The 12,537-nt window shown below is 57.4% G+C and overlaps 1 protein-coding gene across 7 annotated transcripts in view; it reads left to right on the top strand.

Moving 5' to 3' along the window:
* MYRF (myelin regulatory factor) overlaps positions 1-9,831 on the top strand; it is a 28,623-nt gene extending 18,792 nt beyond the window's left edge. The window contains exons 9-27 of one of the 7 annotated variants that reach the window (XM_081279342.1): positions 336-412; positions 592-702; positions 1,240-1,330; positions 1,704-1,904; positions 2,116-2,227; positions 2,935-3,044; positions 3,658-3,818; positions 3,896-3,968; positions 4,216-4,304; positions 4,608-4,676; positions 5,082-5,162; positions 5,318-5,406; positions 5,511-5,708; positions 5,953-6,198; positions 7,273-7,378; positions 7,589-7,663; positions 7,967-8,072; positions 9,311-9,385; positions 9,576-9,831. In XM_081279342.1, the coding sequence (XP_081135468.1) occupies positions 336-412; positions 592-702; positions 1,240-1,330; positions 1,704-1,904; positions 2,116-2,227; positions 2,935-3,044; positions 3,658-3,818; positions 3,896-3,968; positions 4,216-4,304; positions 4,608-4,676; positions 5,082-5,162; positions 5,318-5,406; positions 5,511-5,708; positions 5,953-6,198; positions 7,273-7,378; positions 7,589-7,663; positions 7,967-8,072; positions 9,311-9,385; positions 9,576-9,656 (2,151 nt within the window). In that variant the 3' untranslated portion in view covers positions 9,657-9,831. The remainder of the gene's footprint in view (positions 1-335; positions 413-591; positions 703-1,239; positions 1,331-1,703; positions 1,905-2,115; positions 2,228-2,934; positions 3,045-3,657; positions 3,819-3,895; positions 3,969-4,215; positions 4,305-4,607; positions 4,677-5,081; positions 5,163-5,317; positions 5,407-5,510; positions 5,709-5,952; positions 6,199-7,272; positions 7,379-7,588; positions 7,664-7,966; positions 8,073-9,310; positions 9,386-9,575) is intronic. The other 6 variants (XM_081279343.1, XM_081279346.1, XM_081279344.1 and 3 more) reach the window with 6 other exon arrangements.
* The last annotated feature ends 2,706 nt before the right edge of the window (positions 9,832-12,537 follow it).

Here is a 12,537-nt window from a genome sequence, read left to right on the forward strand (position 1 = left end):
GGTGGAGGTGGGGAGCATGTAGGTGTGGGTGTGTGGGAGGGGCTGTGAGGGTAAGGGGAGGATGCACGCTGACCATGTGTGCTCCATCATGCAGTAGTGGGGCATGGTGGAGCGTGGTGGCTACATGCGCACTTGCCGTGGGGTGGTGTGGTGTGGCAGGTGCTGCTGTATAGACGGCCCCTGAGTTTGTGGGGTAGGGAGGCTGAGGGTCGAGCTCTGCTCCGTTCCCTCACCCCCGGTTCTTGCTGGGCCAGGCCCAGGCTGAGAGGGTGAAGGAGGGCAGGAGCAGGTGGGGAGACCCACTCTGAGCCTCTGCTGCTCTCTGTCCTACCCAGTTGGAGGCCCTGAACCAGTCTATCAACATTGAACAGTCTCAGTCAGACCGAAGCAAGCGGCCCTTCAACCCTGTCACGTGAGTGTCTGGTGGGGGTGGCGGGTGCTGGAAGGGCCTCCCCTGGAGCTGGCTTGGGAACTGAGGGGGCCAGGTAGAGTGTCCACCTCCCGAAGGCTCCTGGCCTGTGTACCCCTCTGTGGCCTGATTCTTGACAGCCTCCTTCCCTCCCCCCTGAGCACCCTGCTCCTCTTCTGCAGGGTCAATCTGCCTCCTGAGCAGGTCACAAAGGTGACTGTGGGACGGCTGCACTTCAGTGAGACCACTGCCAACAACATGCGCAAGAAGGGCAAGCCCAACCCTGACCAGAGGTGAGCAGGGTGGGCCCCTGCCCCAGGAGCTGCTCCGCTCTGAGCAGCAGGGTCAGGAAGACACACCCATGGGGCCTGCCAGTGGCCGAGGTCACAGACCGGCCATCTCATAGATTAGGGGCTTGAGGTTCAGAGCCCTTCACTGAGTTAAGATCATCAGAGGGGCAGAAGCCTGGCTTCTGGATTCAGACGCAGTCCTCTGTGGGTCCTGGGGACTTCTGCCCCCTAGTGGAGGCTCAGGTTCCTTTGTGATGTACTGTTAATGCCATTTTTTTTTAAATTTACTTTTTTAGTTGTAGTTGGATACAATATGTTTACTTTATTTATTTATATGTGGTGCTGAGGGTTGAACCCAGGGCCTCACAGGTGCTAAGCGAGTGCTCTACGGCTCAGCCCCAGCCCCAGCCCTTTTAATGCCACTTTTTGAGGGTGGGTTGAGACCCGGGAGCTATGTACACTGCACACAAGGCCCAGAAGGGGTGGCCAGGGACAGATGGGCAGGAACCTAAGCACCTCTGAGCCTCCTGTGTGTCCCAGGTACTTCATGCTGGTGGTGGCCCTTCAGGCTCATGCACAGAACCAGAACTACACGCTGGCTGCCCAGATCTCAGAGCGCATCATCGTGAGGGTAAGGGCCACCTCCCTTCAGGGGTAAAGAGTCCTCCCCAGAGCTGGAAGAAAGGGCACCCAGAAGAGATGCCCAGTACTGAGGAGTTAGGAACTGTGTGTGGATTTTGCTGGGTATTGGCTGTGTTCCCGGGGCACGATGCTCACCCTTTCCCAGCAAGTTATTTCCTTCATAGTAAAGCATGGAGCCTGGTAGCCTGGTAGCCTCTGGCATACCACATAGGACTAAAAGTTGTCACAATGAGCAGGACAGTTGGGCATGGTGGGATGAGAGCCCTGGCTGGACTAGGAGGGGTTGCTGTGGTGTTTCCCCTTTCCCATGGTCAGGCAGGTCCCCCATCCTCCAGGACTGATTCAGCCCCATCTTGCCCTAGGCCTCCAACCCAGGTCAGTTTGAGAGCGACAGTGATGTGCTGTGGCAGCGGGCGCAGGTGCCGGACACTGTCTTCCACCATGGTCGTGTGGGCATCAACACCGACAGGCCTGACGAGGCTCTGGTTGTGCATGGCAACGTCAAGGTCATGGGCTCCCTCATGCACCCCTCGGACTTGCGGGCCAAGGAGCACGTGCAGGAGGTGGGGGCGGGGCCTTGGGGCGGGGCTCCCAGGGAGGAAGCCGGACCAGGTGGAAGGGCGGGGCTGTCCCTGGGTCTCCATCTGTGAGCCGGGTAGCGGGGTCGCTTCTCCACACTGCATGCTCAGGGCTGCAGTCCTTCTGAGCTCCCGGGCCTGCTCTGGCCAGTCGCAGGGGCCGAGGGTTCAGTCTTAGCCCGGGGTCCCCTGGCAGGTGGACACCACCGAGCAGCTGAAGAGGATCTCGCGCATGCGGCTGGTGCACTACAGATACAAGCCCGAGTTCGCGGCCAGCGCGGGCATCGAGGCCACCACGCCAGAGACGGGTAGGGACCCCGCCCCCCGCACAGACTGGGTTTTGGGAACACCCCTCAGCCTTCAGCAGCCCCGGCCCCTGCCTTCGGCTCTTTCTGTCCCTCTTCCCTGGAAATTCTGCTTTCAGAAATCCTTCCTTGACTCCTGGAACTCCGCCCCAGGAAGCTTGTCCTTAGAAGCCCCGCCCCTTAATCCCTGGAAAATCGCGCCACCTGGCGTTCTGGAACTTCACCCCTTGACAAAGTCCGAAAATCTCGGCCCAGGGCCCCCCCCCCCCCCAATAAATTCCTGCCTTCATCCTCTTGGAATCCTGCCCCTTCCCCTGAGGTCCTTACTTCCAGGAACCCACCCCACCTCTGGAACTCCACGTCTTGAGCCCTGGAGCTGCGACCCTGTGAACCTTTGTGGGAGGCAGACACTGCCCAGGGCTCCTTGGAACCCAAATCTCTGGTCCCTCTTTCCAAAATCCACCTTTTGCCAGGCGTTGTGACCCATGCCTGTAATCCCTGCGGCTCAGGAGATGAGGCAGTAGGATCGCAAGTTCCAGGCCAACCTCATCAACTTAATTAGATCCCCATCTCAAAAAATAAAAAGGACTGGGGGTGTAGCACCCCTGGTTCAATCCTCAGTATCCAAACAAAACCAAAATCACTCCCGCCCCCCTCTAAGTTGAAGAGTTGCAGCAGTCAGCCCATCCTCTTGGCTTGTCTCTCCCCAGGTGTCATCGCTCAGGAGGTGAAGGAGATCCTGCCTGAGGCTGTGAAGGACACAGGGGATGTGGTCTTTGCCAACGGGAAAACCATAGAGAACTTCCTGGTGGTGAACAAGGTCAGTAAGGTGGGACCTGAAGGGCTCTGGAGAGGGGCAGGCCAACTGGGGGCAGAAGGCAGGCCCAGCCCAGTCTCATGCTGCCTCCAGAGCCCCGTCCTACCTCACAGGGAAGGGTGCCAGCTCTCCAGGTGGAGGGTAGATTTGGCTAGGAGAGGCCATGAGGTCTGGGACAGGAGAACCTTGCAGAGAGCCATCTCCTCCCTTGTTAAACATGGGTAGTGAGACACTGTCACGGCTCTAGAGGCCTGAATGTGTTCTTTATTATGTGACATTTCTAACTTAACGTGACATGAGGCTGGGCACTGAGGAGGCTCATCTGAGTAGGAAAGTGCCCAAGTCTGAGATACCTGGTCATCAGGGCAGACCCAGGCTGTGGGGTGCCTCTGAAGGCTAGAGCTCTGATTCCGACAGCAAGGAGGGCCTTTCAGGCAAGGTGCAGCAGGGATGCAGTGTGGAGCCAGCACAGGGGAAGGGAGGCCCACACCAGGTAGGAGGCTCCAGGGGCTTCCAGGTGGCAGTGCAGAGTGGGGCTGTGCTCTGCTCCTCAGTGGTCTGCAGCCTGGGCCCCGGGGCTGACTGTGCCCTCAAGGTTGGTCCTTGGCCCTGGCAGGAGCGCATCTTCATGGAGAATGTGGGGGCCGTGAAGGAGCTCTGCAAGCTGACGGACAACCTGGAGACGCGCATCGACGAGCTGGAGCGCTGGAGCCACAAGCTGGCCAAACTGCGGCGCCTCGACAGCCTCAAGTCCACTGGCAGCTCGGGGGCCTTCAGGTGGGGGCATGGCATGGTGCAGGGAGGGCAAGGCCCCCTTCCAAGAGGCACCTTTGACTGTGGCCCTCTTACTGCAGCCACGCAGGGAGCCAGTTTAGCCGGGCAGGCAGCGTTCCTCACAAGAAGAGGCCCCCCAAGGTGGCCAGCAAGGTGAGGGTGGGTGCTGGGTGGCAGAGAGGTTGGGCAGGGACTTTTCCATCCCGTGGCCTCCCTTTCCGGCTTCCCCTCTGCAGCCTCACTGACTCCTGGTTCTCCCCCTCCCCCCAGTCCTTAGCCTCCCAAGCTGTTTCTTCCACTCCCTCTGCCCCTGGGGGAAAGGGTGACCCCTGGATAGGGTAAGGCTGCAGGCTTCCTAAGTCTGCCCTCTTCTGCTTCCCCTTTTCCTCCTGGTTCTCAGTCGTCATCAGTGGTGCCAGACCAGGCCTGCATCAGCCAGCGCTTCCTGCAGGGAACTATCATTGCCCTGGTGGTGGTCATGGCCTTCAGGTGACTTGTTGCCCAGGCTGTGGGGGTGGCTGACTGAGAGAACAGGGCTGCTCAGTGGGGTCAGCTGTCCACTAGCCCAGGCCCGAGGAGAGGAGAGGGAGATGTGGCTTGGAAGATCTAGTGGCTGAGGCTTTGGGGGCAGGTGGGCTGCTTCCTCTGTCTCCTCTTTCCAGGGTTGGGGAGATCCATTTGGGCATCACTTGGGAGCCCGGTCCCTGGGGCCAAGAATCATAGGTAATACCATAAAGAGAGGGTGCTAACGTGCCTCCAGCTCTAACGGTAACCCTTTTCCGTGGCTCCCAGCGTGGTGTCCATGTCCACACTGTATGTGCTGAGCCTGCACACCGAGGAAGACCTGGTGGATACTGATGGGTATGTCCCTGGAGGTCAGGCTGCTGTTAAGTCCCCATGCCAGGTGGGGCTTTGGCAGAAAGCCCAGGGTCAGAGGATCCAGGGAAGCTGTCTCTAAAGGGGTTCAACCTTAGGCTGTGAGCCTGCTAGGGGTAGCTGGGGCGGAAGGGAGGGTCTCCATGGATGGTGGGCAACAGATCCCTGTCCCTGCTGACACCAAGGTTTCTCTCTGGCCAATTTAGTGCTCTTCCAGGTCGGCCAGCTGAGGGGCCCTGGTTGGAACAGGGGATGCAGGAGGGCCAGGGCAGGACATTGGACTCTGTCTGCCCTCTGTCACCCTCAGCCCCGGGTCTACCTCTGACTGTGTCTTTTCTTTCTCTCCTCCCCTGCACCTATCTCCCTCTTGATCTCTGTGTTGCCCCCTAGCTCTTTTGCCGTGTCTACTTCCTGTCTCCTGGCCTTGCTCCGGCCCCAGCACCCTGGGGGGAGTGAGGCCATGTGCCCATGGTATGTGTCTGACCAAGTGCCCTCCCTCCTCTGGCTCCTGTTGCCCCTTTCCTGCCTCCTTTCCAACTTCCCTCTCCGCCTCCTCCCAGCCTTCCTGCTTCTCGGGGACTCCCAGGCTCCTCCAGCCACTCTGAGCTCAGCCCACCCTTCCCCAGCAGGTCCAGCCAGAGTTTTGGAACCACTCAGCTCCGACAGTCCCCTGTGACCACTGGGTTGCCAGGCACACAGCCCTCTTTGCTGCTGGGTGCGTATCAGGCAGGTGTGGAGGGGTGGGAATGGGCAGGTGGCTGTGTTCTGGGTGGGGCTCTGCTGCCCTCCTCCAGCTCACACTGCCGCCATCTTCCTCAGTTACGACCAGCCTGATCAGCTCGGCCCCAGGTCCAGCTATCCGCACGTTGGACCTGTGCTCCAGCCACCCCTGCCCTGTCGTCTGCTGCTCTTCACCCGCCTCCAGCCCTGCCTCGGACCCTAGTCTTGACTCCAGTTTTAACCCTGGCCATAGTCCCACCCCCAGACCTAGCCCCAGTCCCAGCACCAACCACTCAGGTACAGCTAACCCAGGGGTGGTGGTGGGTGTTGGGGGGGGGTGTCCAGCTTCCCTGAATCCAGAGAAAGGCCCCAAAGACTAATAGGTGGGAGGGTCTCAGGTCACCCAGAATGAGGGTTGGAGAAAAGACTGGGGAGTTCCCGATACCAAGAGACACATGGGGTTCCCTTGAGGCCCTAGAGACAGCTGGACAGGAGATAGCCAGCTCCCCTCCTCTCAGCCTATCCTTGGTTCTATCCACAGGCCCTAGCCAGATGGCCCAGCTGCCAGTCACCAACATCAGAGCCAAGTCTTGGAGTATTTCAGCCAATGGCATTGGCCACTCCAAACATTCCAAGGGCATGGAACCTGTGGCCAGCCCTGCAGTTCCCTTCCCTGGGGGGCAGAGTAAGGCCAAGAGCAGCCCCAGTCTTGGACTCCATGGCCGGGCCCGCAGAGGAGCCCCCCAGACCAGCCTGGGCCCTGCTCAGCCCACTCACAGCCAGCCAGGTACTCGTCTCACCCCTGACACTTCCCAGCCCGGCCTGGCAAGGCTTACTGGCCAGGGCCCATTTCAGCCCTGTCACATGATGCATGGGTGCAGAATTATCATCAACAGCATTTGCTGAGCATGTGCTAAGTGTCAGGGATCAGGTCAGGAGCCTTAAGTACTCACAACACTCCTGCAAGAGAGAAACTGTCCCCACAGTCTAGGTGAGGAAATGGAGACTTAGGTAAAAGGACTTGCTCAGGGTCATACAGTGATCAGTGGCTCCACCTAGAATTCGCTTCCTGGTTGGCCAAACTCAAGTCTGGCTACTTTGTCACCATGCAAAGATGAGAAAGGTGCTATGTGGAGTCTACCTAACTTTCCTCCAAACTCAAGCCATAATTTTTAACAAAGCCAGAGAACCTTTTATTGCAGAGGTTTTCAAACAGTTTCTTTGGCTCCACACGGCATTCTGGATCCTTGGGTTGTGCCTCAAAGAACTGAAAATGAACGGGTCCAGCAAATGTCCAGAGGCCAGTGGCCCCATCTTCCCCCTTGTTGGGTGGAAGGGTCAGGCAGCAACGAGCCCAGGTGTGAACAAGATGAATAAGAGGGCCTTGGCTGCCCACCTTTCTGTCACACTTTAGTTCCAACCCTCTCATGGCTAGCCAGTCTGTGGGTTTGCTGTGGAGGGCCACAAGTGGTGGCATGCTGGTAGATTTCTCTGGGGCAGGGGACAGGGGCAGGAGTAGGGGAAACCCTGATTCGCTTGTAGTGCGCCCTCCGTGGTTGATGTCAGGCTACCAGTGGACGCCACTGAACAGAATTGGGAAGCGATGTGTGAACAGGCTTCTGCACACAGCCTGCCAGGAACATGCCAGGAACAAGACCCATCCCTGATTCTGGGTGTTCTGGTTCTTTGGAGGAGGCAGACTTCAGAACTCTGGGAACTAACTGGTCCCAGGGCTGCTGGGAAAGAGCTGTGGTATAATTCTGGCCATTGTGGGGTCTGGAAAGGACTGAGGTGTGGTGACTGTTTGGGAAGGAAAGACCTGATTGCTTTGTATCCCACCTCACCTTCCTCCCTGCCCCAGCAGCCCCTCTCCTTGCAGACCCAGTGCCCTCCCTGACCTCCATCCAGGTGCTGGAGAACTCGATGTCCATCACCTCCCAGTACTGCGCTCCACAGGGTGCCTGCAGGTGGGTGGTCTCCTCCCTTCACTCCAGGGGGCCCTTAGGTGACCCCAGGCTGTACAGATGCTCAGCTCTTGTGCCCTCAGGGAGGAACCTCCCTACAAGACAGGGAAGCCCCTTTCCAGGCTTCTGAAGGGTTCTGGGGTAGTCTGGGGTTTGAGGGCAGAGGCTTTGGCAGGATGGTCGTGGGCTGAGGTGCCATCTTTGCCCCTTCAGGCCTGGAAACTTCACCTACCACATTCCTGTCAGTAGCAGTACCCCACTCCACCTCAGCCTGACCCTGCAGATGAAGTGAGTACTGGAGAAGGGAGCAGAGGGATGGGAGGGGAGCCAGAGGAAACCAGCAGAACCTCAGAGTGGCCAAAGCCAAGGCCAGCTCCAGCATCCATAACATTTTCCAGGTGGTAGTCCTAGGAAACCTGGGGGAGGGAGGCTTTGTGGTTCAGCGGCTGGTGGGTGGGAAAGGTCTGTACCAGCACTAAGGCGGTGTGGTTTCCAGGCCACGAGGTTCAGTGCTTGTTCTGGGCTGGAGGGCTGGTTGGGAGGGTGCTGGAGTTGAGGACTCCATTCCCTGCTAACTGGGCCTTTCCCCAGCTCCTCTTCCCCTGTGTCGGTGGTGCTGTGCAGCCTGATGACAAAGGAAAAGCCGTGTGAGGAGGGGTCACTCCCGCAGATTCTCCCTACCCATCAGGACACCCAGGTAGGTGGCAGCTGGGAGGCTGTGGGCCAGCTGTACCCTGTTCTCTGGACAGTGGTCCCCAAACACTTGAGAAGAAGCTGGAGTCAAAGTACAGGTGTCTACATAGGGACACCTCAGGGCCTGGGCCTCTGCCTCAGGAAGGGGGACATGCATGCAGGTCTTTATTCAATCCACTCCCTGCTGAGCAGCTCCATTCCTGTGGTGGCAATAGTCCTGGGGACAAAAACAGTTCCGCAAGGACTAACCTGGGATGAATGCAATGATGGAGACAGGAGCCTTAATGTCCCGGGAGCCCATGGCAGGGAGGGCTGAGGGTCTCTGGGGAGGCAGAGTAGAGCCTGCAGAGGCGGGAAGGAGCAGTGTGGGGCAGTGGCAGGCAGACCTGCAGTGTTAGAAGAGCCCACTGCTTCAGGTGCAGGGCTACTTCCTGGTCTGGGAACTGAATGGCTGGGCCCTGTCACCGTCCAGCTCTGAGGACCCGGGTACAACCTGCTCAGCTCTGCATAACCTATAGCTGGTGGAACTCTAGTTTATCCTTGACCCAAGGCCATGGGAAGAGATTTAGAAGAGTTCTTGCCTACTCATGTGTTTACTCAGCAAATACTTATGTCTCAGGCCCTGTGACCCCAGTTGTGAGAGTGAGGGGAGGAGACGGGCTTCCACTTCCAAGAATGTAATCTAGTGAGAGAAAGGACATGCAGAAAGGACCCTGGGTAGAGGAAGGGGTGGATGAAGGCCCCGGAGAGGCAAGAACACCCAAAAGAGAACACCCAGGTAGACACTCTTTAGACATGGGCTTAGGCCCCAACCTACACCACAGAGACCAGGCCAAAGCCTCAGGTGGGAGATGGGCAAGCTGCGTGTGGCTGATCACATGCCACCTTGGGAGAGTCAGCCAGACAGACCTGGACTTGAACCCCAGCTCTGCGACACTGTGCCACTTGTAGGCAAGTGACCCAGTTTCCTCATCTGTGAGCTGAGATAGCAACACCCCTGCATTTTGGCCAGGAGGACGCAGTGAGCACAGTAGGGGAGCAGGGGTCAGGGAGACACCTGGCGCAGTCTGTGGAGGGTAGCTGCGACTGTTCCCCAAGGCAGGACTCTTCTCTCCCATACCTCTTTGAAACTCTCCACTTTTCTCCTTCATAGAACTTGGCCCAGATCCTGGGGCTGCCATGGCTACAGTGCAGAGATGCCAGTTGGGATGGCATCCCCTGATCCCTCTCCTTTCTCTCCAGGGCACCTCTCACCAGTGGCCCGTAACCATACTGTCCTTCCGTGAATTCACCTACCATTTCCGGGTGGCACTGCTGGTGAGCATGGGCACTCGCCTGCCCCTTGAGGTCCAGACACCTCTATGAAGCGCGGGGCTTAGGGAGGAATGGGAGCTTTGCAGAGCATGTGGTAGGACTTGGGCACAGTGTCAAGCATGTTGGCAGGGAGAGTGCTGCCTGCCCTGCACCCCAGAGTCATCTCACCTGTTCCCATTGCCTTTCTGCCCAGGGTCAGGCCAACTGCAGCTCGGAGGCCCTCATCCAGCCAGCCACAGACTACTACTTCCACTTCTACCGCCTGTGTGACTGAGCTGCCTCCTGGGGCAGTGCCACACCAGGGATTTGGGGTCCTTAGACCCCTTCCACACTGGGTGCAACGAAGGTGTTCTACCATTGGAGCCTGCTGCCTCCCAGCTCTCTGCCAATTCACTGGCCTCCCTGAGCCTGGGGAAACTGGAAGTCTTCGCACTGGAGTCTTCCTACTGGTCACCCTCACGTGGCATGGAGGGAGCTGGGGACAAGACTTCCTGGGCGTTCCTGCCTACCACCTCCTGGTGGCAGGATCCACATTTGTCCAGATGTGGTTCAGATACAGAGGCTGGCTTCAGGGGCCCTGCCTTGCCCAGAGCCCACTCTCCCCTGCCCCTCCCTTTTGAGACAGGGAGTTGCTGCTCTTGGAGACAGCTGCCAGGGGCTTGGATCCAGCCCTTCAAGATCTGACTGGACCCCAGGAGTCAATAGGACAGACGGATCTCCCCCTTGATGCTGCTCCCTGGGGGATGGCTTTGTAGTAGACTTTTTGGGGTTTGACTGTTACACTGGACTTGGACTTCTAAGCTTTAAGTGTAGCCCAGGAGGTATTTCTTCCTGGGAGAGCTTGGCTGCCGAGAACTTCCCGGGCAGCTGAGGCCAGCCCTGGATGGGCTGGAGAGACTTGATTTTGTGCCTTAAATCTACTGAGTGCCTGAGGAAGCCACCCTCAGCCCTCCACAGTCTAAACCACTGGGGGCCAGCAGGCCAGATAAACCTGGAGTATCTGGAAGAGGAGGTTCCCTGTGAACCCCCACACCCTGTGATCCCGGGAACTTACACCGTGGTGTCAGTGACTCCATCCCCCCCCCCCCAGCAGAGGAGCAGGAATCCCTACAAGCATTGGGCTGGTGGGCAGATGCAAATAACTTTGGCTGTTATTAATGAAATAATTACTAAATGCACTTAAGCCAGGCCAGGAAAGAGTGGAAGGACGGAGCTAGAAAGTTCAGAGTGGGCCAGAGCCCTGGAGTGACACTTGCAAAGAAAGAGGGGTCCTGATTCTGATCCTTCCCAGGAGGCTCAGAGACACCCACCCCACTTCCAACCACCAAATTTTGGCTTCTCCCCAGTTTGTGGGTAGCTTTCTCTCCCCATATTAAAGGTGCCCTTGCTGTGCTTGGTCAAGATGGAGGTATCCATGCTCAGCAAACCCCATCTCTGGCTTCCTCTCCTAGGAGTGATACAGTGGGTTTGAGTTAAGGAAGATGTCAACTTCTCTTCATGGTGTCTGCAGCATTCTGGGGCCACATGCAGGCTCGTGAAAGGAATGTGGCAGTCATTTGGCCATGTCTACCATTGTCCAGAAACAGGAAAGGGAACTGCCGTCCTTGCCCTGTGCAATTCCATCACTTCTTTGGAAACCAGGCCTTACCCCTATCCTACCTCTCAGCTCTGAACAGGAGGCCTTTCTGTTGGGGAACTGAGTTCTAGAAGCCAATGAACTGCAGACCCCCTTCTGCCATGGATCTAAAGCACTTATCCACAGGGTAGGGAAGCACTAGGGGACTCAGGGATTGCAGGATACCTTGCCTCCAACTCCCTCCCCAGTTGGGCTCTACTCCCTGATTCCAACATAGGAGCTATACGACTCCCCATGCCATGCCAGGGGTCGAGCCCTGCTTAGTTCTACTGGGTTCCTCTTCCCACAGGGGACACCTCCTTACAGTGCCTTAAAACTGACAAGCCCACTCCTTGGGGCTTCTTGGGGGTGGGGTGGGGGATCGTTTTTTGGACTGCAGCACCAGTCCTTAACTGGAAAGTGACCCTCCACTGCCCCCTGGAGTCCATAGGATATAGCATAGCCCCCAGTCCCACAGGCAGCTGGCCCTGTTCCCATGCCTGGAAGGAGTCCTCAGTGCCAGGGTGGGGGCTTGGGCTCCAAGCTGCTTGAGGGGGTCAACCTTGGACCAAAGCTACCTTAAGCCCAAGGTATAAAAGGGCTCCAAGGAAGGTGAGTGGGCCACCTGCCAGAGGCTGGCTGGCCCTCCCCAGGCTCCAGCAGGCCATCTCTCCCTTCCTCTCTCCTCTCTGGTATTTGTTCCTGTAGCCACTGGGCTATTCCCCTCTAGCTTCAAGCTGTACATATGGCCTCCCAGCGCAGAACCCCTGCCCACACCATTGCCCCTTAGCAGCTTGCATGTGCATAGAGCGTCCCCTCCCCAGTTAACTCCGAGTCCTATCCCTGGGCTCTGACTTATATTTATCATATACCCACTGACTGAGGTAGGCAGAGGGAAGCCACCCTAGGCCTGCTTGCTTCTTGTCCTCCAAACTGTCCTTTCTTCCAAATATACATATATAAATAAATGTATAAATACCGCTTTGTATCTGAGCTTGCCTCCTGTCTCTTCTTGAGGTCGTTGTGGTAGGAAAGGTTTTCGTGGGGGTTTAAGACCAGTTGAACTCAAAGTTCTTCCTGAGAAGCCTGGAATCTTTGGGCCTCCACGCCCCGATGGCCAGATAAATGTTTTGTACTCATCATTGGCTTTGCCCTAGGGCTGAGATATGACTCAGTGGCCTATCCCCTGGCTGTATCTCCAGCCACTGTCTTTCTGGCCAGTTAGGGAAGTCTCCGGGAACAAGCAGAGCCTGGCAAAAGCATTCCAGCTCAGAGAAGGGGGGCTATGTTTAGAGGAAGGGATTGGCCTAGGGCAGAATCAACTGGCTTGTACTAGAAATGACAGAAGAAGGTAGGCCTAGACCTTTCCTATCCACAAGTAAGCCTTAATTTCAATGACAATTCACCCCTGCCACACAGCCTTCACCCCCATGGGTAGGAAGCAGGTTCCCAACAGCAGGAACCATGTGAAAGGCAGATGAGAGCTGGGAAAGGGTAGGATTGGGGACATCATGCAGGCCCCAGCACCACCCCTACTGCT

Source organism: Spermophilus citellus (assembly GCF_964194105.1).
Source record: "Spermophilus citellus genome assembly, chromosome: 2".
NCBI classification, from domain to species: Eukaryota; Metazoa; Chordata; class Mammalia; order Rodentia; family Sciuridae; genus Spermophilus; species Spermophilus citellus.